Source organism: Mustela nivalis, assembly GCF_964662115.1.
Source record: "Mustela nivalis genome assembly, chromosome: 5".
In the NCBI taxonomy this organism is placed as follows: domain Eukaryota; kingdom Metazoa; phylum Chordata; class Mammalia; order Carnivora; family Mustelidae; genus Mustela; species Mustela nivalis.
The window spans coordinates 69,906,344-69,933,188 of record NC_139024.1 but is presented as its reverse complement, the minus strand read 5'-3'; the positions used below and the strand labels follow the sequence as shown (position 1 = coordinate 69,933,188).

The 26,845-nt window shown below is 41.9% G+C and overlaps 1 protein-coding gene across 5 annotated transcripts in view; it reads right to left on the bottom strand.

The window, feature by feature from the left end:
• The window catches only part of SAMD3 (sterile alpha motif domain containing 3), a 51,959-nt gene that overhangs the window by 22,460 nt on the left and 2,654 nt on the right, over positions 1-26,845 (bottom strand). For 2 of the 5 annotated variants that reach the window (XM_082731216.1, XM_082731217.1), the window contains 4 exons: positions 24,970-25,077; positions 7,629-7,817; positions 7,292-7,376; positions 1,560-1,727 (listed from right to left, as the gene is read on the bottom strand). In XM_082731216.1, coding sequence (XP_082587342.1) covers positions 1,560-1,727; positions 7,292-7,376; positions 7,629-7,817; positions 24,970-25,077 — 550 coding nt within the window. The remainder of the gene's footprint in view (positions 1-1,559; positions 1,728-7,291; positions 7,377-7,628; positions 7,818-24,969; positions 25,078-26,845) is intronic. The other 3 variants (XM_082731214.1, XM_082731218.1, XM_082731215.1) reach the window with 2 other exon arrangements.

Here is a 26,845-nt window from a genome sequence, read left to right as displayed (position 1 = left end):
CTTGGGGAGGAGAGGAGAAGGGAAGAGCCATGAAGAGTGTCATTCCATGAAGAACTGAGGTGGTGCTGAGAAGGAAGTGGAAGGGAAGTGTACAAATTCCGTGATGATGTGTCAACAATAACGAGGCCCTTTAGGCCCTGTGATCTCTGACCCTACGAACATTCCTTTGAGTTCTAGTGCTAGGGACAATTCTTAATCTACCGAGCTTACATTCATTCTTTCTAATGAATTTTGGTGAGCCACGCATCATAGAAAAGGAAGGAAAACTGAATTTGTAAGACTTTATATATAAAGGAACTCCATTTTTACATATGGAAAGTCAGATTTCTTGAGAAAACCAATTCATGTATGACATAATTATGTTCCTTTACAAAGTGACTTTTTATTTTCAGAATATAAAAGATAACTAAAATTAATCTAACTCTATCTTGTCATGATTTTAGTTTGCAACTGGAATATTGCAGTTAAAGTTTCTAACAACTTACACCACTAACTTGTTACCTTTCCTTTGTCTTCTGGTCAAAGAGCAGGCATAAAATTATATTCTCTTCACTGGCTTAGGACTTGAAAAATCTGATTGAAAATTATAGTAAGATATTTAAAAGATACAGCTTCATCTAAATTTTTTTATGTTGTGGGGATGAATGATTTTCAAAATCATTTTCCTATCCCCTGGAGCTCATAGATAGTACTAAGAAAATTGAGATGACCAACTGGGTTGCTTTATTACTATCAATTAATTACACCAGCTAAAAAAGAAAATGAAATATTCACACCAAGTACATTCACTAACATAAATGTGCTTGTGGTGAAGAGTTAGGATTACATGTTCATGTTGGACAGGGGTGGAAACAGAATTGGCAGTCATGGAAGTTGACTTCTTTTACACTTGGTAGCTTTGGACATCCTTCCTAAGGAGTTCATTTGCTTTATTATCAGGGAACATTTTTGACTTTGACCATATCTGGGGGCTCTGAGGTAGTAGTTAAAGGATATTTATAGGATCTCAGTAATTAGGACCCTCATGCAAATTATTTACAGCAAACCCAATGTTGTGGGCGGAATCTCCAGCTGCTACCTGGCCCTTAGGCCTAAACGTCCTTGCAGCCACCTCTGGGTGGGTGTGGAACACCTTCTGGGCAATGAAAGGGCAGGATATGGGCTACATGCTTCCCTGAAACCTTGAGGATAGAGGTTACCCTACAATATGATCTCCAAAAACTGTCTGCAGCAAGAACGTAAGATCTATGTTATGATGAGATGAAGCGGAATTTTTCAAAGGCCCAGAACTTAAGGGTGTTTCCAAGTTCTTCAAAGGTTGAAAAAGAACAAACATGAGATGATGAATAACACGCTCCGCTCAAACTGTTTTTGGGAGCCCTCTTTTGGACATATTATCATTCATATTATTAGCCATGCAAACAGACTTCCCTACCTCCAGTTTTCAAAAAGACTATCTGATTCTGTTTTAGTGATGTTAGATGCTATTACTTATTATCCTTTAATCAATCAATCAATCAATCAACAAGTTATAAGAGCATTTAAATATCCAATCTTACTTTTATCTGGACAATTTTAACTTCATCAAAGCTTATATTGGTAAGAGATTTCTTCGTCTGGCCTCTCCGGTGTCCAAATTTACACTTATTTCTCATCACTTGTTCGTCATCTTCTATGGGTCTCCGAACATATTTAAAGCGATCTTTGAGAGCTCGTTTCCATAAAAACTGCATAAATTAATAGAACAGGACAGTTAATCTTCAAGGGGACTGGAATAATCCCATATAAACAATGAAATCTTCATCACTTTTGAAGTTATTTTCACATCACAGTAATAGAAATAATAGAACTATCCTTCCACTTACCTTCACAATGGTCTTGTGATACTTCTATAAAAGCTATAATCCCTAAATCATAACTGAGGAAACAGACTCAGAAAAATAAAAATATTTCCCCAATGCCCCCTAGTTATTGAGTGAACATACTGGCTCTTCAATCTGGATTTTCTGATTTCCAAAATTGGATGTTTCCTACCACACTTTGCTGTCTCCACAACACATTTCACTCTTCCACTGGGATCTAGAGGACTGATACTGTCTTATGCTTATTAAATGGATGGATGCATTTTCTTAAAAACAATGTTTCTGTCATCCCTTGAAATTCACGTTGGTGAATACTGTTGGCATTCATTCATCTACATATTTGTAGAGCATCTACTGTTTCAAACACAAAGACCAGGATCTTGCCCTGGGAGGGAGAGGGAGCATAAGTAGACTTCATCTAGCAGAAGGATGAGTAATTTAAATTCAGAAAGAAAAGTGTTATAAGAGGGGAAGAGAGAATTATCTTACATTGTGTTGGGAGACCATAGAAGCCTTCCTGAAAGAGGTACACCTAAGAGGTACATCTCTAAGCTGAGATTTAGATGTTAAGGTTAGAAAACAAATGGTGGCGGGGGGCAATGGAGACGGCACTGGGAAATGCCAGGTAGGGGGAAGCGTGGATAGAAGTTCCAGATAAAGCAGTCTGTGCCGTGGAGCAGAGGGATAGCCTGTGCCACTTGGTGAGCTGCCAAGAGCTGTGCATGGCTGGAACAAGGAGTTTAAGATGGGCCAGAAGAGAATGGACCAGAAACTAAGGCAGGAGACCATCCTGAAAGTCACAGTTACCCCATAACAGAGCTTTGCTGCAATTGAGAACCAGATCTTTTTAAACCTCTCTCCATGGAGTACCTCAGAGGGAACCTTCATCCTTGGTTCTTCCTCTAAAGCAGTGGTTCTTAAACTTTAACCCGAATTACAGTTCCTGGAGGACCTGTTAAAACACAGGTTGCTGAGGCTGCTTCAGAGCCGCCGGTTGGGAAGATCAGGGATAGGGCTGAGAATCTGCATTTCTTACAGGTTCCCAGGTGATGCTGATGCTGCTGGCCCAGACCCTCGGGATTCTGATTTCGTTGGTCTGAGCAGAGCTGGGATGTCTGTATTTTTCAAGGCTTTATGGATAATCCAGCCACAGAGCCAGGCTAGGAAGTCCTCCTAGGCCACTAGAGAGAGGAGACCAGATGGTCAGGTCTGGGCTCTGGAAGAATCTGTCTGCCATGTGGTGTTTGAGACATCAAAGACATGGGCAACAGCTGAGGGACACAACCGGGCTTTCTCAACAAACCAACACCGTCTTCCTCTGCTGGGCCTTTGGTTCTGGCCTGGAAAGCTCTATCCCTCTCCTCCCTGGCCCTGCTGGTATCTAGTTAACTCTTGCTCTGCCTCCAGAGCTCAGCTCTTGTCCTCTGGTTATCGGCTCTCACCATTCCTGGTCTGTACTTACCACACGGGGAGTTTACCTTCATGTGTGTGATGTGTTTCTGCTTCTGAGCTTTTCTATTCTGTTCTTTTCATTCTTCCTCTCTCCATTCTCCCCCACTTGCTTGCTAGCTTCCTTCCCTCCTCCCCCTCCTTCCTTCCCTCTTTATTTCCTTTCCTTTCACTTATATATAAGCACAAGAAGACAGGCTCGTGTCTGCACAGGGTCTGCTGCATCTGGGAAACTATAAATATTGGATGTCTTGTGTCAGTCCTCTGTGAGGTAGAAGAGACCCACGTGTGGAAGCAACAGACTAGAATCAAGATTCTGAGTCTTGGCCTTGCTTGCTCAGGACCTCACTTACTTCTAAAACCCTGAGTCTCAGGGCTGCTTCTCAGTCCCTCGACTTCCTTGTGGTGCCATATGCCTGAAGAGGCCCAAGAGTCCGTGATTTGGGGCACCTCTTCTAAGCTCTGTTTCCTCATGGGCAAATGAGAATGCCACTGAGGTCATATCGGTACTGTCTGGCACTTAAATTCTTCCATTCCTTCTTCTCTGGCATAAGTCTCTAGAAGAGTCATGCCCTACCCTTCAGAAGAGGGATGGACATTGGGGGACCCAGGGTCTAGGACGAGTGTGTCTTAGCCAAGAAATCAGCAAGTAACTCGTCAGTCTTAGTTTCTTCAACTATAAAATGGAACAACAAGCCCAGTCCTGTCCACTGACATGATCGCTCCTCATGGAAGTGATTTGTAAACCAGAATGCTGTTCATAAACACTTCCGCGGCCCCACAGAGGACTGCTGTGGGCGGAGGCTGGCAGGCGGCTAAGACTCTGACGAAGGTCCTCGGTATGGGTGAGTCAGAGACGCTCCCTCACCTCCCACAGGCTTGCGGCTTTGCCCTCTGCCACCGCTGTTTTACAACAGCACAGAAAGAATGGATGGTTTGTGTTTTTCTAGCTCTAAATATGAATGAATGCAAATGCATTTTCCCCCCTCTTGTTTTCTACAGCTCTGAAGTCCTTCTAAACCTGCTGATCTGGTGGGAAGAATTAGAGCCATCAACTGCTAGGACATTTTTAAGTTGCCCGTGCCTTTTCCAGATGCCTCAGTAGAAAACACCCCTGTCATTGAATAATCATTCTCCCTCTGGCTGCTTTTCCACCTGGGGCGCGGGAGGAGGCAGGCAGTGCAGTGGGAAGAGCTGCATGGGTACAGGTTCTCCTTCAACCCCCTCTGAAATACAAAATAGCCCTGAAATTTTGGGTCCCTGATCTGAAAGGGGAAGTAGTCCATGGCACCTCCAGCGGGTTGTTGCTCTGCATTTTAAACCCAGATATAATCCTTAGGAAACATTCAGACAAACCCAGAATATGAACCATCTTCCATAGCAACTGGACTAGGCTCGTGCAAAAAATAAGTATCAGGGGAAAAAAAATAAATAAATAAACAAATAAATAAATAAATATCAGGGGTAAAAAGGGGAGAGGGAGGGTTCAGAGAGACTCTCTGAGAAAAAATGAAATTGAAGAGGCAAGGTCAAATCCAATGAATAATCCTTGATTTGATTTTATAGAAAAAACTCCATTTCAAAAACACTTTTGGAACAATTGGAGAAATGGGAATACGGGTTATATATGTCTTTATGCAGTTATTGTGTATGATGTGATGCAATTACTGTTCATTGGCTTAGGTGTAAAAATGGCATTGTGCTTAGAGAGGAGTTCATCTCTGTCCTTACAAGATATCTGCTGAGGTGTTTAGGAACGGCATCTGAAACCTGATTTTTGTTTCCAAATGCTTCAGCCAAAACAAACAAATAAATAAATATGAGCCAGTAAAAATAAATGTGACAACCTATTAATACCTAGTGAATCTAGATCAGTGATTCTGAAGTATCAGGATTTTGCCCTCTTCCCAGAATGCACACGGCAATCTTTGGAGACACAGTGGTTGTTCTCATGGTCTGTGTGAGTGGCTGGGGGCTCCTCACACCCAGGGAATGCCAGGGATACTGCCGACAACCCTATAATGTAGAGGACAGCCTCCAGCACAAAGACTCAGCCAGCCTAAATTCTAAGTACTGCCAAGATGGAGAAAACCTTGGGTTTCTTGGGTATCTGGGTGTTCACTGCAGCACCTTTCAACTTCTGTGTAGACATGAAATTTTTCAAAATAAGAAGCTGAGAATAAAATTAGCCCTAAAAAATAACTAAGAGCTTGCTCGCTTGTGCGCTCTTTCTCTCTCTCTTACACACACGCGCGCGCACATGAACCTTTTCTACCATGCACCAGAGTTTCCCCTTCCATCCTATGTGTGTCAACATGGGCCATAACATGCCAAGCAATTTTTCAAGTCTTATCAGCTAACCATCTTTCGTTAATGCCCCTGGGGATAGAAGTGAGTAAAATGCACACAAGATCAGCATTATTCATTACTCTCTATTTGTCTCACTTTCATAACTATGAAACTAAAGGTCAAAATGTAATTGGATAAATATGTATTTGTTTAGATGTATGCAAAGATTCTCTAGAAGGAATCTTTAATAACATTAGTTTCTTCTGGGGGAGAAGATAAGGTATCTGGGGGATAGAGGTGGGAGGGAGACTTTTCCATTTATATCTTATTGTCGCTTTTGAATTTTGAACTTTGTGAATAGGTAACTTATTCAAACAGCAAATTCAAATTATTTTTTAAGACACTATTAGCTCTATACACAGTAACACTGATTAGTTGCCAGACCATATATCTTGAGTGTAGAAGGCATTTTTCTAATCAATTTTGTCAGGCATATCAGTGTGATTATCAATGTTGTGACAAATAGATTTGTTTATTTTGTAGTTTTTTGTATAGTGGGTTTGTTTTTTTTTTTTTTTTTAGAAAAAAATTGGTTTATTTTACAGTGTGCTTTTATAGGCAGCATCATATTTTAGGAAGGATGTCAAACTAGAAGCAAAAATACCTAAATTCTGGACTGGGCTTCAATAGTTACTTCAATAGTTACAATCCCTTTCCTGAGTCTGGGTGGTAAAAAAAGAATATATATGGTCCTCTCCCACTCAGAAAATTCTCATTCTATCCATACATAATAAACATTTCTTGAAAATACAGAAAGAAAACAGAAGGAAGGAAAGAAGGGAGGAAGGCAAGCAACACTCCAGTGATGACAGCAGTGAAGTAGGGCGGTCATGTCTTCTCTTTCTGTGTCTTCCATCCCTTCAAGACCCTCTCTGGAGACTCAACAGTAAACATAAGCTTCCAAACTGCGTTGAGGGAGAGTCAGAAAGATGATGATGAGAGACAAAGAAGACAAAGGAAGGAGATGGGGAAGGCGTGAACAGATGGGGCACAGGGGATTTTTAGGTCAGTGAAAATACTCCGTAAGATACAATAATGATGGATACGTGTCATTATACGTTTGTTCAAACCTGTAGAACGTACAGCCACAAGCAAGAATTCTAATGTCAACTATGGACTTTGAGGGATTATGATGTGTAGCTATGCATTCACCCATTGTACCAAATGTCCCACTCTGGAGGAGGACATTCATAATGGGGGAGGCTACGCATGTTGGGATGGGGGTACATGAGAGATCTCTGTACCTTCCTTTCAATCTTGCTGTAAACCTAAAACTGCCCTTTAAAAAAGAACACAAAGAGAGACAAAGAAGGTATCCAAAAAGAGCAGAGCGGGGCGGCGGGGGGTTGTGGGGGGTGTGGATGGAGGAAGAAAAGAGGAGGAGGGTGGAGAGAGAAACCAAAGCTAAGAAAAAAACAGGGACTGACAGAATGAGACCAGGCTAATGGAACAGAATCAGAGAGAGACGAGACAGAGACAATGGGTCCAAGAAGACAGAGGAAGAGAAACAGACATAGACAGATAGAGAGAGACTAAGAAAAAAGGAATGGGACATACGATTACCGGACAATACAATTCTACTATTTTAAGATGCGTTGGGATGAATGGTATGGTGCCACGTGGTCACTTACGAAGCCACAACCGTCCTCGTCCAGGAAAGGGTGGGCCTGCAGCAGGGCGTTGACCACATCATTGTACTGCTGGGTGCTGGGATACCTGATGAGAGCAACAAGGGGGACAAGTTTCACCTCAAACAGCCCACGTTCCTTCCTACAAGTTGAGTCCAAATTACACTCACTGTTCTTTAGATCCTTTTATATAACAATGTAGATATTCAAATATTGGGCAACATGGGGCTTATGACCAGTATGTCATCCAAAATCTGAAGCACACTGGATCCAAATGAGTTCTATTCTACTCGGAAAACAGACCCTCTCCCAAAGCAGCAGGTCCTCCCGTATTACTCACAGTGAGCCTTCCAGATACTTAGTCATGTCGGCCTGGAGAAACTCAATGATCCTTATCCTCATGCTGTGATCGGGACACTTCTGTTCTGCTAACATGCATTTGACATCATAGGGAAACTCTGGTAAAACATAGGACTGAGTCCATTGCAATGCTTTTGTCCTTGCTAGAACGTGTTTCACATTCCTTCTGCTAAATAAAAACACACAGAGAGTGAAATTCTATTTCAAAGAGAAGGAACTTGTGAATTCTCTACATCCTGAGAACTTATAATATCAACTACTTTCCTGAGGGCTAAATATGGAATTCATCAATCCATCTTGCATCCATTCATCTATCCGCCAATGGTTGAGGGCTCATTAGGTATCTCTGTTTTCTTTCCCTTCGCACACATATAAATATTTGTAGTTCTGGAAAACGTGTCTTACTAAAATTGACCATGGAATAAAGCCTGAAGTTGGAAAGAAAACTGATTCATTCATCTTGAAGACATAATAGATAATGCATAGCTCAAAACTGAACAAAAGGCCCAACTAAAAGGGAGTAAGTTCCAACTCAGCAAAGCAAATGAGGCACACAATTAGTTTCCAGCACTTGATCTAGGAAATTCTTCTAACTGCTTTACTCTGTTACTGTTTATAGTGACATACAGGATCCATTTAATTTAGTTGGTCTTTGGCCATTTTAATAAGGTAAACTGAGTTTCTAAATTAGAATTACTTATCAGATACTAACATTCAGATGAAGTTTCTAGAAAGAACTACAGAAAACTATAGCCACAGAAAACAAATCAAGCTGATCAATGTTTGCCTGGGGCTGGAGATTGGAGCAGGGATTGACTATAAAGGGGTGTGAGCGAATTATTCAGGGGGATGGAAGGATCCCAAAATGGACTGTGATGGGGGCTGCACATCTGTATAAATTTGCCAAAATCAACTGAGCTGTCGCTTGTAAATAGATGAATTTTATGTTATATAAATGATACCACAGTAAAGCTATTTATAGAATTAAACATCAGAAGGACTTGTAAAGTTAGTAACTGATCATCAAGTGTGTAAAAAGAAGAATCTATAGTAAAATTTCCTAGCAAGTTACCAGAGGCAACAGGCTTGCCTTGGAATGGAAGCGAAGAAGCAGAGGCGAGCCAAGTGGAAGACAAAAGAAGGAGTTCCTGAATTAGCCCAAGTAGATTTCCTGAATTAGCCCAAGTAGCTTTATTTTCTGGCACGCCCATGGAATCCTTCGTTATCCAAACAAAATTCTGATGAGTTTTGAAAAGCCAGGCTTCCTTTAGAATATGAGGTCATATATTATAAGAGTGCATGAGGCATGAGGAAACATAGGCAATGAAGAAAGAAGAGAGAGCACTCCCCTCCCTTTTCACGATAAGCTCTTTTATTTCCCCTTTGGCAGTCCTGTATCAGTGGGGAAAATATGTCCTGGCTAAAAGAACCACACGGATAATGTAATGCTTGATCCAATGAAGCAGCCGGCAATTCTTAGATGAAATTCGTGCTTCAGCCCAATCTCCTTCTAGTATGTTTCTCTCATTTCATTTACTCTTTCGACCAGTCGTTACTGGGGGTCTACCTTATACCATTTCATTTTCTACAATCCCAATTTCCTTTCCTATTGCATTAACTTCTTTCTTTCACCAGTGATCTATCCTTTACCCACTCAGAGCAGGGCTGTAAAGTAAGGCAAGTTTTGTTGGCTGTGTTTTATGCTTTCCCAATGATTCCAAAAGTTGCTGTAACTGTGCAGGTGTTAAACTTGGTTTCCATACATCTTACCTCCTTTCCCCCCAGAAGTTTTTAGTGGCTAAATTAGCTGCATGATGCCTTTAGGCTTTGGAGGTTGCTATCTCTTATTGTCCTGCACCAGTGGGTAACTTCAGTATTTCCACGTCATCAGATAGACCTTTATACAATGTTTACTTTCTTGTTCTATGTATTTTCCTATATGTCACTTCTCCACAAAATAAGGGTAGGGACAGTACAAGGGACTATACATTATTTTTTTCAAACTCCCTAAATGTAGCTAGACACATACCAAGCTCTATCAAAGCTAGTTACTCCATCTATTCCATTTTCCCTTTAATAGCATCATTAGGCAAAATCAGAGGCACCAGTTTTTTTTTTTTCTTTAAATTAAAGCAATTCAACAAGGTATTCTGGAAGTGAGGGGAATACAAGTTATGCCAACTAAAACAAGTCCAAACAAATATTATGCAAGCAAAGGGACTCCCCAGAAATTAAAAATACACTCTAATTTGGAAGCAGATAACTGCACACACAATCATTTACCATTCCTCAAATGGTATTTGCATTGGATCAAAAAAAAAATCTTTACGGTGAGGTTAAGATTATTCATCTTGTGTTAATTGAGGAACAGTTGAGCAGAACATCAATAGAAGTCACCCTAGAGCAAAGGCAGGGATCCGAAAGCAATCCCAAACTGAGGACACTAATATTTCGGTTCCCACCTCAGGGCCAGTACTCTTCAACAAAATACCACAAAACAACAAACCACTGATCCAATGGATCTCAAACCTGGGGGTCCAGTAAAATCAACGGGAAAGCTTCTACGACAATATTAATGGCTAGTATTGAGCCCAGTCTAACTGACTCAAAGTCTACTGGACTAAACACTCATAGGTAGAGTTAATATTTGTAATACAAAAACTTTTAATAAAGTTGATACATCTGATAAATGACAGAGTCATTATTGCAATATACATTAATTTTTTAAAAATTATGAGTTGAGGTTCTCATGAAAAATCTCATTGGATTCTGAAATGTTGTCTTTTAAAAATTTTCTTATATTTCTTTTAATTTTTAAAAAAGTTTTAAATTTATGTACAATTTAACATATACCATATTGTTAGTTTCAGAAGTAGAATTTCATGATTCATCAGCTGCAATACAACACACAGTGCTCACTACTTTAATTACGGTGAAAATTAATCTAATATTGGGGTGCCTGGGTGGTTCGGTGGGTTAAGGCCTCTGCCTTCAGCTCAGGTCATGATTCCAGGGTCCTGGGATCGAGCCCCGCATCGGGCTCTCTGCTCAGCGGGGAGCCTGCTTCCCCCTCTCTCTCTGCCTGCCTCTCTGCCTACTTGTGATCTCTCTCTGTCAAATAAATAAATAAAATCTTCAAAAAAAAATTCATCTAATATTGCAGACGGTAGGGGGCTCGCCTCAGATAAGGAAGATGGCTCTAGTAAGAGCGGGTCAGGTTGAGCACCAGCTTTCTCGGGAAAGATTTCAACACACAGAAGACCAAGGTTGAGCCGTGGCAGTGAGCAGAAGACATCTGTCTGTTACACGGGAGCAGAGACTTTCTTTTATCTCCAGCAAGATACTTTTGCTTAGTGGAGTTAGTGCACAATGGCTGATGAAAGGATGAATGTGGTCAGCTGAAAAGAGTGGTTATCTGTGCACGGCTGAATTCAATTTGGTCTCAACAATATTGTTAACATTTCAGGATTCCTCACTGCATTCGCTAGCCTGGAGAGCCAACTCACCATCTACACTCCAAATATGTCCCTCCCGTCATTCCCATGCTGCCTTTCCTTAATCTCTTGCACGTTGATCTCTTCCCAGTCACTTCATAAGACTATATCCTCAAGAGTCAATGATGATTTCCTGATTTACAAATCCAGGGCCTTTTAAGACTGGCCTTTTAATACTTTTCTGATCACATTTAGGACAATTGACCACTTTTGCATATCTCCCTTCTTTCTTGTTTTCTACACACGATTTTACTTGCCTCCTCTCTATCTCTCCAAGAACTCATTCGTTTTATTTGCTGACTTTTTTGTCCTTTATCCTCTATGAGAGTTTGCACATGGCTTGGTCTTTGCCCTCTTAATCCTCAGTATTGATCTATGCTTTCTCCTTCCTACAGCTCACCCAACCCCCAGGGCCTCAGCTCTGAGCTACATGTTGAAGGACTATAAATCATCCATAATCTTCTCTTTTCCATGCTTTATCCTCCACCTCCAGCAATTTGTACATTATTCATTTCATAGTCAACATGTCTAAAATAATGTATAATCTTTTCATTTCAAAGCCACTTTTCCATTTGCTATGACTGAATTGTGTCTCCCCCACCCACATTCATATGTTGGAGCCCCCATCCCCAGTGAGACTGTAGTAGGAGATAAGACTGTTATGAAAATAATTAAGGTAAAATGAGCCCCTGATATACAGGATTTGTGTCTTTATAAGAAGCGACATCAGAGAGCATACTCTCTTTCTTCATCATATTGGCCATTTGCATGCCAGGAAGCCAAAAACCAGAAACCAAAGTGGCTGACACCTTGATCTTGGACTTTCTAGTCTCCAGAATGTAAGAAATCAGTTTGTTGAAAACATCCAGTCTATTTTATTATGGCAGCTGAGTTGACTAAGATACCATTCCAATTTCCATGTGTCTTTCATTGTATCACTTTGTATCTCTTTAACAACTCAGACTTAACAGTTCAATGTCTTAATTCTTCACATCTGGGTGTCATGAAAATTTCTCTGTATCTTATCTCTTATATTTGCCTACTTGTCTCCATTGTCCGAGTTACTACATTTATCCAAGCATTCATCACTCAAATGCGGACTACTTTGATAGTTAACTAGCAGAGTTCTGCTTCTGGAATGGCCTAATTAGCTCACACTGGACATATTATCCTATGAATAATAGCTATTAGCATTGGACAACATACAAAAATAAACAAATAAGCAATAAAAAAATTATCAGAAAACACCAGAAGGAGAAAAAGAGCAGGCGGATTATGAAGAGAATCTACACTTGGAAGAAAATAAAGACATAGATTTTCCATTTTATGACTTTTGGCCTGAAGGCCGGCCTCAGGCGGTGCTGCTCAAAACTCTAATAGAAAACCTGAGGTCTTTCTGGACTACTGAATTAGTGGACAGAATTTGGGCAATCTCCTCTCTGAAAAGGGAGAAGAGAATCGTAGAAAGGAGATAGCTAGCAAGAGTTTATTCTGTGAATAAACTGTCCAAATCTTTGGCTGATCTAGAATTTCACATGTGCATAGCCCAACTAAGAATAAGAGAACTAAACTTGGATTTGGGCTGATCCCCAAGAGAGTTTTCAGTTCAAGTCCAACCAATTTTGTTGCGTTGCAAAAACAAACTAACCAATACTCCACACTCTTAGAGTAAATAGTACAAAATCAAGAGTCTCCACATTGTGACATTCACAATGTCTAAGATACAATCCAAAATTATGTAACATAAACAAACAAAAATCCCAGAAAAGTGTGACCCTTTCTCAAGATAAAAACATTTAATAGAATGTAATGCTGAGATGATACAGATGTCTATGAGGACTTTAAGACACCTAGTATAACAATGTTCAGTGACTTGAAGGAAAATATGCTAGAATGATTAAAATAATAGGACATCACAAAATTTGAAATTTTAAAAAAGTACTAGATAGGATTAACAGTAGAATTGACATTATAAGACATTATATAGAGCTTGAAGGCAGAGCAAAAGAAATAGTCTAATCCAAAAAATGAGAAAAGAGACTGAAAACCAATACGGTAATAGTTCATTTTTAAAATTCTGTGTTTTCATATTTTTTCCTTGTAGATACTCATAAAACCTTCTCCTCTTGATCTTCTCTTTAATTTTACATAAACACTGCTATCATCATGTCAGGGGAGCAGCCAGCTGGAACTGGTTAATGGCTTCCAGGTTACTCCTTGACCCAAGACATAGCAGGGACCCAGTATACTACACCAGTCTTGCTTGACATAGTAACCATGCCCAAGAGAACAAAGCAACTCGGGTTCTAGGCCCATGGCTCCTGATCTAACTGACTGACCACAGCAAACTATGCTAACTCAGACCTGGTCATCTGAGGTCTGGACATATAAAGAAAGCTGTCAATGATGATATTCAAAAGTAACATCTCTCTGTAGCTTGCCAGGCTCCCAGGTTCCTATAGAGAAGCTCTTCCTAGCACCCTATTGCCCTGTTATGATAATGAAATGGATGTCCAAGAGAAATATCCAGAAGAAGACTATCTCCAGAGAGAAGACAGACAAGATATTCAGACATGAAATAGGGCTGGAAAAGAAGACTATATGCATTTTACTAGCCTCGTTCATTTGTCGTAATCACATAACAAATTTTGCCCTAATTTGATGAACCCTTGGACTGTCACTTCAACCATTGTCTTTTGAAGCAGTTTATTCTGAAGGACCACTCATGTGGTCTGTGACTGACAACTGTCACAGTACCTGGAGTCTACAGAGGAAGTCAGCTGTCTCTGGCTTATGTGATCTGATAACTGGACATCATGTATGAGCCACATGCAGCCCAAATACCCAAGAATCCAGCATTTGGTTCTGGGGAGTACTATTTCTTGTCTGTGAAAGAATTAAAAAATACTTTAGGTACTGCAAGATTGCTGGGATTAGACAGAAGCCAATGTGGAAATTTCACTGCAAATCTAGAAGTCCCATAGTTTAAAGACCAAGTATATGGGACAGCTGAAACTTCATTTTCAACACCTGACCATACTTGATATTTTGCCCATTCTGATTCTTCATGGGAACTTCACCATTTTCCCAATTGTTATAGGCTTGATACTCTTCCTATTTACTTACAATGTAACCTATATGTTGAGTGACATGGATGATTCAGGATTCTTCTGTCCCTAGCAATCAGATACTAAGCATTGAAAAGGGTAGACAGGCCATCGTGGACCCAGTGCACTATGATCATCTCTTTGACCAATAGCACCTTCAGTATCTGGTCTCCCTGAGAACAGTATGATTATTGCCTTTTCCGAAGGGAAGGTCTGAGTAAGGTCCATCCTTCGGCTATCAGCCCTTTGGGTTCATGGAACTCTCCCAGAAGAATGACTATGATTTATTAACATATTTGAATGTAAAAATGTATGTTTGGAAGGAAAGACCTGGAACTATTCCCTGCAATAAAACCCCATTTAAAGCTATTGAATCTTGGCAGCTATTTTATCCCCCTGAAAGCAGATACTCTTGCTTTAGGGAGAATATAAACTCTTGAACCTCCAGACCAGAAAGGAAAATTTCTCATTCTTCCCTTGTACATCTCCACAAATAAAGCAGGTGATAGGGTTTTTAGATTCTGTGAACAAAAATAAAATTCATAGTGTGTAACTTCTGAACATCCCAAATTTGAATTCATCATCATAATAATTAGGACCGTTCATCATATGGTCCAGTTTGGGGTTATCTTATCATCAGCTATCATCCAATGTGACTTCTCAGATCTAGCCTTCTCTGTCTCCAGAACACACTACCCATGTGTCAGCAGTTGTTTCTCTCACCCTGAGAGTCTGAAGTTTCCCCTCCTTCCTCTAGGCTCATCTTAAGCCCTCTCTTCTGGTGGACTTTCCTCCACTCTTCTGGCTTTTGAGGAGTCTTCCCTGTCTGCACCCCCCACATGGCCTAGTCCAACTAAGTCTTACCTCCTTATCTGCCTTGATTTCCTTGTGAATTTGTGGAGTGGAACAGTTTGTAATAAAAATGTTGTAAATGATTTAGGAACATTTGAGAAAGATATAAAATTTAATATTCTATGATAAATACAGTCTTCTATTCCATGCATTTGTGTTTTCATACAAAAAAAAATTGACATCTTTCCAAAAGGAGAGTTCTGTTACATTAAAAATTCCCAACCTATCTCAAAGGAACTATTAACTAGCAAGGCATCAAGCTGATGTGCCAGCAAAAAGAAAGACCACACAAGTCCTTTTGTTTGAGATACGAAAACCAATGGGACCCAGATCCTGGAGAGGCAGATCTGGGATTGGAGCAGTATCCTCTGTAGACATAAAAGGTACACAAGAAGTAGGCTGTGGCTGTGGAGAATTACCAAATGATCAAACACACTCCTCTTTCCTCCAAAAAATCCTCCCAAAGAAGTTCTTCTCAGTGTTTCACCCAGGTTCAGCTGTGTCCCATAAGGCTTCTCTACAGAACCAGAGTACCCACCACACTCATCTCAATCTTGGTTGACTTTCGGAGACACAGTCATTTCATGAATCATCCTTGCTTTTTTAAACTTCAGCACCCCAATGACACTTTTCTCCAAGGGCACCTGCTGAAGAGATCATCTGCCACCTTCAGGAACAGTGATATTCTTTTAATCTTACAAAATAATATGGCTTTCCAGTTTTCCAGGAAGAAGAGCAAGGGACAAATGGGGTACTTTTCTGGGAAGAATATCCATTATGGCTATAGGACTTGGTCTTCATATCCAAAGTACCTCCAGGGGTAGTCTTCCCACCATAGGGAGAGAAAGTGGTGACAAATACTATGCTCTCCAAGGACCAGACTGAAAGACTGTGTCCCAACAGCCACTTTCTTTTGAGATCTCATTTTTCATTTTATTCTTCTCCACACCCAAGCTCACCGACTTCATACACTGACAGTGTTATTGACTGCCATGCCCAGCCCCGTGTTATGGATTGACATGCCGAAGCCGAATGACATGTGACCACAACAACATCTAAAAGTTGAGATGTTTTTGGAACCTAGAAGAAGAAGAAGGAGGCCACTGAAGGCTCAGACATCTGTTTAAAGAACTTGCTGTCATCTTAGCCTAGAAAAGAAGAGGATGTTAGAATATGTCTCAAAATAGTGATCACAATTCACAAATACAAGTTACACAGAAACGTCGCCCTATTACACACCAGTGCTCTGGAAATGACCTGCTTTACTTTAGTTCAGCAAGACTCTCCACTGCTGAGACACAAGGTGAACAAGAAGTTTGGAAAAGCTCAGTAGAGAGATACATGCCAATGAACAAGCTGAGGTACCACCTCTGAAAACAGGGAACAATGTCACCACAAGACATGCCTGGACTATGAAGAAAATGCTCTTCTGTTGCTGGAACTGATGGTCCCCACTGCCAATACAGAAATTGTTTGCTCCACATTGTCAGCATTCTGATGTTTGCTTTTAATTTGTGTTTTAGAGCTGCGGGCTTTCACATCTGCTATTTAAACTGTCAAGCTTCCAGAGGAATTTAGTTTCTGAAGAGCATGTGTGAACACATAGTCAGACCTAAAAAGGGGGTAGAGATGTGGAGGGCATCAGGCATGTGCTGTGGCACAGACAGAGAGCCTCCGCTCAAGTTCTCCCATCTTTGGCTGCCAGTGTGAGATTCAAAGACCCAGCAGCCTTGGGACTCTGACTAATCACAAAAAGAAGCCTAGAATAAACAAATATTTTATGTCTTCCCATTGTTCAACTCCTCGTGATATTGACAGACCTACAAAAAATCCAGAAACTTCTAGTCTTTATCTTTACTACTTATACTTATGAGCATGACAGCCACAAGAACTTACAGATAGGTCTCACAGAAAGCTATCATGTCCAAGTCCCTCTTTTCTGTTTTTGTTCCTCATGCACACGTAAGCAAAAGTAATGAGACGTTACCTACTCCGCTGTTGCAAAATGGTTCAGTACTACCATTTCTACTTTAGAAGTATCAAAATCTGATCTCTCAGGACTGAATGGATCTAAGGCAGCTTAAGAAAAAAAAAAAAACACCTTCATATTACTAGACTTTTGGATCCCGAACTCACAGAGAACAGTATATGTCCCCAGAACAACTTTTGCAGGGGCCGGTGGGGCGGTGGGGGGGGAGGGGGGGAATCTGGCCCAGAGTGCTGGCTTTACATGCCTCATGGAGCAAGACCTTTAGTGACTTGGTTTTCCCCCAGCCCTGCTCACCTGGGCTGGGGTTTGCCAGTTCCATCCACTAAATGGCTCCATAAAAATCTCAGTTTGGCACCTGAAAGGATTCAGGTAACCTGATTTATCTACTGACTATGACTGTAGGTAGAGGCATTCTGTGGCTCTCTGAGGAATGGAGAAAACCAGACTTGTGAACAAAAATGGCAAGTCCCTCTCCTTGAGACGTTGTGTTAGTGAATGGTGCTCAGAGTGACTCCTGTCTGGTGTTTACTTATATGTAATGCTAATGTGTAAAGTAGTGAGGAGAAAAAAGAATAGGAAAAGAAAGGAAGGGAAAGGAAAGGAAAGGGGCAAAAGAGAAGAGAAAGAAAAGAAAATAGGAAATGAGAAGAGAAGACAGAGAAGAGAAGAGAAGAGAAGAGAAGAGAAGAGAAGAGAAGAGAAGAGAAGAGAAGAGAAGAGAAGAGAAGAAACAAAATAAGACAAAATGTAGTGAGAAGCCCCGGGCTGCTTCTATTCTATTGAATAGACTATTAGACCTCTCCTTCATAATGCTCTTCTGATCGTTTTCTTATTTTGGATAATGGCACCACCATCACCCAGTTGCTCAAGCCTAAAATACAAGAGAAAACTTACCACTAAGCAAGATTCTTCCCTCCCCCAGGTTAATTAACCACCAAGTCCTCTTGATTTTATTTTTAAATATAATTTTCGCCACTACCACTGTCTTAGTTTAGACCTTCATCATCTATTGCTTAAACTTGAGTCCAGCACCTTCCTCATCCTTTCTCCAATCCATTCCCTACATCACTATCACAATAAATGACAAAAACTCCCTGTGATCTCTAGCAGTGGTTCTCGATTCTCATTATGAACTAGAATGGTGAGTGGAACTTTAAAAAAATATTGATGCACTGGCGGTGGGGGGGCACCTAAGTGGTTCAGTAGGTTGAGCATCTAACTTTTGGTTTCAGCTCAGGTCATGATCTCTGGGTCGTGGGATTGAGCCCTGGTTGGGCTCCGAGCTCAGTGGGAAGTCTGCCTGAAGATGCCTCCCCTCTGCCTCTCCTCCCTCTCTTTCTCTCTCTCAAATAAATAAAAAAAAAAAATCTTTAAAAAAAATTACTGATGCACAGGTCTCACACTGTCTGTTTGAGCTGCTGCAACAAATTAGAATTGGGTGGCTGAATCAACAAACATTGACTTCTCACAGCTCTGCGCAGTCTGAGATCGGGGTGCCTGCACAGCTGGTGCTTGGTGAACACCTTCTTCCTGGTTTACAAAGGCCATCTTTGGTCGTGTCCTCACATGGTAGAAGGATAGCCAGCAAATTCTCTGGCCTCTTCTTACAAGGGCACCAATCCCATCCATGAGGGCGCCAACCTCATGACCTAATTACCCCCCAACGTCCCCCTTCCAGATACCATCACATTGGGATTAGAGTTTCAACATATGAAATTTGGAGGGACACAGACACTTAGTGACACTGACAGCATTGCATGTCACCAGAAATTCTCATTGGTGTCGTGCCTTGCTTGCTACCCAAGGGTGGCCCCAGCCTTGGCATTCCCTAGGAACTCGTTAGACACGCTGAATCTCGAGCCCCACCCCCGGCCTATGAAATCAGAATCTGCAATTTAACGAGACGCCCCAGTGATTTTCAAGTACAGAAGAGCTCGAGGAGGACTGGTCTGGGACCCTGGTATCATTTGTTGAAACCCTGCAGGGGAACTTGAAGTACAGTTGCTCAGCTCATGAGCAGAGCACAGAGCCTCCTTACCTCTTACCGCTTCCGCAACTCCATCTCCTCCACCTCTGTCTCTCACTTTCCCAAAACACTCCACAGGATCCCCTCTGCCCTTTCAGGGGTTTGTTTGCTTTGCTGTGAATGTCCCTTTCCTTTCCTGTCCTGTTTTCATTTAGCTGGATTTCTAATCACCTTTCAAAATCCTTACTCCGTTTTTGTGAAGTATCCCCCAGAGGCTTTGTCCATACTTGCTTCCCTGAAAGTCTACTTCTTTCTCTTCTGTAAGTGAAAGAAGAGGATGTCTGTCCCCTGCGCCTCTCCGCTTCTGCATCTCTTTCCCGCACGGCAGTCATCAACAGACATGCTGGTCTTGTCCCTGAGAGGCAGGGACGAGGGGTCTTGTAGTCCTGGATGAGGACTACAAGACCCCTCACTCCCCTCCCTCACAGTCTAAATCACGCCTAACTCATGGTGTACATTTAGTGACTTTCGTACTGAACAAAAAGGGGGAAATGATTAGAACTCAAGCTTATTTCAAATCTCTGAAGACTTCATACTAGATTTAATGGGAATGTGCAAGGGTCTTATCAAGGGTCTCAGCCCAGTTTCCCCTGATTCTGCAGTTCCTGTCTGGCCGGGCCCGCAAGTATCCTCTGCTGAAGGAAATTTTGGTTCTAGCTTAGTGGCCCAGCATTCCTCACTTCATTTGGATCTGTGCTCAGGCATCACACACTCAAAGTCAAAAGACTTCCTAAAAGTGCCATCTGAAATAGAACCCTCCTGAACGCCCCCCAGCCCCCACACATAGGAGCTGCTCACTCTCTATGCCTCCTCCTTTTTTCTTTGCATTACTGATCTTCATAGCACTTAAATATATTATAATGGAATGTTGCATTTATTGGCTATTTTTCTCCTCCTTTAGAATGTGGGGCAGGAGGTTTGGTCTGCTGGCCCAGACACAGCATGACCAGAATCAGCATTCAGTAAATATTTAGGTATGAGATCAATGAATGAATCCTGGCTTGGGTAAGAAATCTTCAAGTCAGTATTTCCCACCTACCCGCAGATCTGTTTTGTAATGTTAATAGATATGACCCAGAGAAAGAATTCTGGGTGGAACAAAGTTAAATGGGTTTTCTCACTGCAGGACTCCTCATAGCATTTACTCTGTTTGTGTACACTGGGACATCGCTTATTAAGAACTAGAGTTACAATGTAACACTTCCAAAGCTCAGACCATTTGGGTACAGCTATTTCAGATACCCTGGGGGCGGGGGGGGGGGGCGAGAAGCACGCTCCTGCATTTCCCTCTGAGGGATCCTTGCTCTACTGGCCTGTGACAATTTATTACATGTATTGTCTTTGCTGCACTTCACTGAACCTCCTTCTACTGGGCACTGATTAAGATGCACCGATGGCTGCAATGCCCCTTATCTGAGTGATCGAGCCGACAAACAATATATCAAGTGGGAACCCACTGTCATTTGCCTAACTGGGCACAGGCAGTCGGGTAAGATCATTCTGCATTTCCAAGGAAATGTAGACCAACAACACAAATCATTAAAATAATTTTTAAATATGCATGAAACCATGACTAATTTATAATTATGCCCAAAGAGAGAAGCAAAAACATCTGCACACATATACTTAAAGTTTAGCAAAGTGTTTCTAAGTAACATTTAGGAAACCTCTACCTCCTTATTTGATTTCATGCCTTATTAAACACTAAAAGGGAAGCAAATAGTGTAAATGAAAAACAAGGGATGGCTTTGCAAAAAAAAAAAAATCTCTTTCCAAAGGGTCACCAGTGCTTGTTGAAGATGGCTCTTCACAATCAAGGAAGAGCATTTAACCAATTCAGTCACCTATCACCAGAGAAATCTGCATTATATCACAGTATCCTAGCATTTCCCTGACTCCCAAAATTTATCCACTGGGACACACACATCTCTACTAGAGACTTTTCAAGGGCCAAGCTCAGATGGTCAGCTTGCCTCTAGAGCATTCTTTTTCTTTCTTATTTGCAAATAATCTGAGTGGAAAGCACATGGTTGTTTTAGGGACAATAGAAAAAATATCACAGGAATAATTCGAGCCACCTTGTATGGTGTGATAATGGTTGCCATGTACTTGAATATGCCATCCCATTTGGACGTCAAGAACTACATAGGTAGGCAGATGTTCCCATCTTGCAGAGACCACCTGTCAAGTAGATGGAGGAGTCAGGATTCCAGAGTAGGTGTGTGTGCCCAAGTAGACACTTACTCCACTATCTCTCCCTGTCTCTTGAGACCAGATGGCTTTGTGAAAGCCTTATAACCAAACGCCATAAGCTTTCTAGCCTGTACTGGATGAGTGACTCATGAATTCTGGAGTTTAACTGTTACAAAGTCAGCATATTTAGCATGAACTGTATCAAGAGATCTAAAAAGCAATTGATGCTATTCAAATATTTATCCCACCCCAAGGAGATATATTAAGTCTTTCATTGGATGGCATACCTTCAGTTCAATTTAAAAATTCCTACTTAGATTCTGTGTGCCAAGGACCATGAGGACTGTGCCAGTGCCGTGTTTACAAAGACAAAAAGGTGCGGTCTTTGCCCAGAAGGCGTTTTCCATCTCATGAGGGAATAAAGATGTTAAAGTGATCAATTCCATGATCTCTGTTTAAAAGTAAAGCAAGAGATACATAGAGGAGGGGACTACGCATAGAAAAAGAGCTCTCTGCATGACCTGGAATAACAAAATGGAGGGGCTCCTAAATGAGAGGTTTTGAGCAGAATCCTCAAGGATGATGGGAAAGGGAAGGGGGCAACCCGGACACAAAAGCCTTGCAACAGGTCCTTCTCTATACCTGTTGAAGGAATAGCACCCCAGACAGAAGGGCAGGAGGAAGGAGGAAGGGAGGCAGGGGGGCTCCAGTGAGTTTAACTCACACAGCTGGATGACAGGGTCTCTGTCTGAGACAGGATGTGGGAAGGGAATCTTCAGTCCAGTCCCCCATACCCTCAACCTCTCCCCTCCCCCTCCCGCATAAGCAAGGCTCTGGATAAAAGGCTGGACCAGAATGAAAATATTTAAAATAAGCGTATGGCCTTTAATCTGCCTCTGTCCACAGCACAGCTGGTTGCCCAAGAGGGGACATGGTGTCCATGCTGGACCCCTTAGTTTCTCTCCCTTAGACACCGAACAAAGCAGCACTGAAAGACTGAGTCTGTTGGCTGGTATGAGCAGTTTTCAGGGAGAATTTTCTTCGAAGTCAGTGCTACGGCAAGGTAATCACATGCCAGGCAGTCTGAACAGTGTGGGACAGCCACGAGTAGTGGGATAAACTCATCCATCCTTTGCCCCGGGAACTTACAGGCTTTGTCTCGGCATATGATATGAAATGTTTTTCTTACAACAGACTCCCCCTGTCTGGGGTTAGTTGGAGTGCATCTGTATCTCTTGCACTGAAGTATATACTAAGGTGGGGGACATGAGGTCACTTTTTGAACATATTTAACTCTGAGGTGCTTGTGGATGGAGAGGGCAACAGGCAGTCCCAGGGATTAGGAGAGACTTGCCGGCTACAGAGAAAGATATGGGAGTATCTGCTCTGCTTTCCAAACCCCCCTATGTCTCTCCATTTCTAAGCCATTTCTGTTTTTTCTGCCCCCTGTGAAGCACTATGAGGGATGAGAGCCACCTGTGTTCCTCTGACCAGCTGTGTGAAAAAAATGCAGTAATAATCCTTCTCTGCTGGTATCACAGAACCGTTAATGAGGATGAAACGTCGTCTGAAGGTTTAGAAAAGAGAGGGGTGCCCAGGTGGCTCAGTGAGTGACGTGTCTGACTCTTGATTTTGGCTCAGGTCATGATCTCTGCATTGTGAGATCTAGCCCCGCATCAGGCTCTGGGCTCAGCACAGAGTCTGCTTAAGATTCTCTCCCCGTCTCCCTCTGCCCCTACCCAGCCCTCCCACCCCCACTCATGCTCCCTCTCTTAAAAAAAAAAAAAAAAGACTTAAGAAAGAGAAAAGACCTACAGAACCCATAGAAGGCAACAGCCTCATCACCCACCGGCAGCAAATAAGGAGAGAAAAGTCCTATGAGAAGTGGGACAACTACCTGGAATTGTGTTCTAGGAGCCTAAAGCAGTGCCCTGAACGCTTTCCATGGGCTTCTGCTGGGCTCAGCACTCCGCAAGCATTATCCGTTTTTACATAATGGTCCCCACAAAAGCACCATGAAGAGAGTAATATTGTTAAGATTCCCTGCTGTGCAGATTTGGATACTGCTTGACAATGGGACTAGGGTTGGGCCACAGAGACTTATCATCACTCTTCCTCTCTCTCCTCACACCTGAACAGTTACAGAAGGGACTGATTGTTTCTGGAAGCTGAAGCTGATGCAAGGAGTACTTGAAAACTCCTGGTTCATTCCATGCACCCAGAGCCTACCAAGGAAAACACTCGAAATCCACAAGCACCCATGGGCAGAAAGCAGGGGAATGAAGCCATCATTAAAATGTATTAACATCTCTTGAACCATAGTTCAGACCAGGAAGACCATCGGGGCTACATCTCACCTTGTCATTGCCATACACGTTCTTGTTCACCTCCCCAAGCAGAAGGCAGTGGTATCAAGGAAGATGGGCTCTAATACTGAGAGATCTTCGGGAGCTGGGGTCTTTGTGCCCAGGGGTGGGGTGCAAGATTGAAGATGGTGAAGAAAGAAAGAGGACAGAGAGGACAGCCCAGAGCCAAAGCCTATTTTGGAATAGCTCCTGATCAAAGGTGCAGCTTTTTCCTGACTTTGAGGGGTTGCTGGGCCCTGAGGCTACTGCCCACTGTTCCCCTCCCCTGAAGGCAGTAGATCCTGCCTGAAGTGAGAATGACATATTCAGGAAAACTAGCCAGAAGCCTTTGGACTTCTCTAAGTCTCAGTTTCGTCTACAACCATACCACCCTGAACACGCCTGATCTTGTCTAAGTCTCAGTTTCACTCATTTATCAAACAGAGAGAATAATGCTCACCTTGCAGGACTGATGTGGACTGAATGAGATGATAATGTGAAAGTTGAATGAAAACTTTAAAGCACCCCCACTCCCCAGCTTGACTCTTCCCTTCCGCCCCCCGCCACCAGCTTGACTATTGCCTGATTATTCTCCTATGCGAGTTGACGTCTCTCCTTTCAATGATAGGACATTTAAAGAAAAGCATTTGTTGGTGGGTGACTGAGAACCATAAGCATCATGACGGATGCACAAACACAGGCCAAGTGGCCGGGGAACGCCAGCAGGCCGCCATGACTCTGTACCACATCTTACCTACATCTGCCCTTGAGGCTTTGTCTGACTTTCATATTCCTGGGTCTAATTCTCTAAGTTTATGGTTTCCCTTTGATCCAATGTACCCCATATATGGAAATACTACACCACGTAAAATCCAGTGTAGAAATACAAAGAAATATTTGCCAAAGCAGCATCTCCAACAGAACCGTCAACTTAAATCAACTACAATGACAAAATTCTAAACAAAAGCAAAGACACCACAAAAGCATACTCTATGGGGCATTATTCCCTGAATAAATGACATTTTTGTGGCTACGGCCAATCATCCCAGTTTATGACAGAGGAATCCTCTTTCTCCTTAACATGTACTTGAAAGATGCTTACTATCATCTCCAAACTTCACTTTTCCAATATAAAGATCACAAGTTTTTATCTCCATCTTTTACCAAATCTCTTCATCACTTGATTAAAGATTCCCTTCTGATAAAACAAAAGGTTCCTGCTTTAGAAATGCATTTAAACATAGGACATCTCATAAAAAATAGAGACAAATATTATCATTAAGCTTTAAAATGTTTAGAAGTTAGCAACCCCACCTCTGTTTCAGTACTCTTTGGTCGACTAGTCCGTTTTCAAGGTTTTCAGCTGCATAGAAAGATGGTATCTGCTGCCCACAGTTGTCTGGACTAGGGAATTGTTCATCCCTGTCACCAAGAAAGAAGAGTTGGGTTAGGACCTGTTCAACAGGAGCCACAGCTGTTGAATCTCATGGCTGCCCTGAGGGTAGAAGACAGCCCACAGTGACACCATAATCTGTGTCTACCTTCCAGCTCCATGTTAAGGTTACAACTAAGAAAACAGAAAAGAAAGGACACTCTGCAATCATCTCACACAGTGGTTCCTACATGCCAGGATGCAGACTGATACCTGCTCACAATGCTATTTGCTCCAATCGGTCATATTATAAATGGTGTTATGGCAATCCTTTCTTCTTTGAAATAATGGTGATAATAGAATGTTATCTTTAGGGTGCCAGGGTGGCTCAATTGGTTAAGCAACTGCCTTTGGTTCAGGTCATGATCCCGGAGTCCTGGGATCGAGTCCCACATCGGGCTTCCCACTCTGCAGGGAGTCTGCTTCTCCCTCTGACCTTCACCCCTCTCATGCTCTCTTTCACTGTCTCTCTGTCAAATAAATAAATAAAATATATTTTAAAATGTTATCTTTATTGGTTAGTATCCCTATTCTGCCAAAAAAACAAAGTGATTAGCTCTACATCAGATTCCTTCTCCAGTCCCTGCCATTATTTTGAGGGGGGGGGGGGATGTCTCTTCTCTGTGGAATCCAATACCCTTAAAACCACAGTCCACTAACTACCCCCCTTTACAGCTGGTATGGCTGAAGCCCAGAAGGAAAAGCAAGTCGCTCACAGCCTCAGGCTCCTCAGTAGCGGTGCCAGGAGTTGACCTCAGTCTTCTGACTTTCTTTGATTTCTCTACCAGCTGCAGCAACAACAGCAACCGAAAAGCAACTGCAAATACTCCCACCTATTACAAGTTCCTGTGATTTGCTCAAGTCCGAATAGGATGCCAAATACTCTGGCCAGATATGGCCTACAAATACTTTTCAAAAGAACATACTGGGCAACCATTAGCCGTTAAAAGAAGTCTGCACTCGAGTCGAAACCCATCTGCAATCTCTGATCCAGAACGCCATTATCGACTCTTTAGAAGGAGTCTTAAGCATCGTTTAGTCTACCTACTTCATTTTGCAGTTGAAACTAAAAAAAGCCAAGCAAATCTCCAAGGTCAGATGAGTAGCTATCATCAGAAGAAAGGTTTGAAATCAAGTGTTTTGAAACCTAGCTTCAGGGTTCTGGTTACTACGCCCAGTTTCCTAGCTTTAGTAAGCACTTCCTGAAAGGGTTTAATTAAATAGCATGCAACAATATATTTGTCACAGGACAACATATTATTTGATAATAAGCAAATATAGCCAATAAAAGCTTAAACCTAGTATAACCAATAACCCCACCTGCAACTGTGGCTTTGTACCAGATTAATTTAACCAGTCCTTAAAGTGATTAAGCTTTTTACCACTAGAGTAAAAAGTCGCTTCTCATCAATTCCTGGATTACCAATGTTTCAAGTCTTGGCTACACTTGCAAATGGCTTTCTTTACCAGGGTAACAAAGCTTCGAATTTAACGTGAGACTGCTTTGAAGGAGGAAAGATTTTCTCAAAGCTTATGATACAACCAACATCAGTGTGAATTAACATGAAGTTAGGTACTGTATCACTTTTCGCAACCTACAGATGAAGCAACAGGAAAGTCAACATTTAACATAATCAATCCAAGGCAGTCGTAGAACCAGGAATGCAGCCCAGATTTCCTGGCAGTCCAGCTAGTTCTCATTTACTGGAGAACACTGTAAACTGATCCGCAGTGGAAACAAGGCTGTCTGTTTTCTTC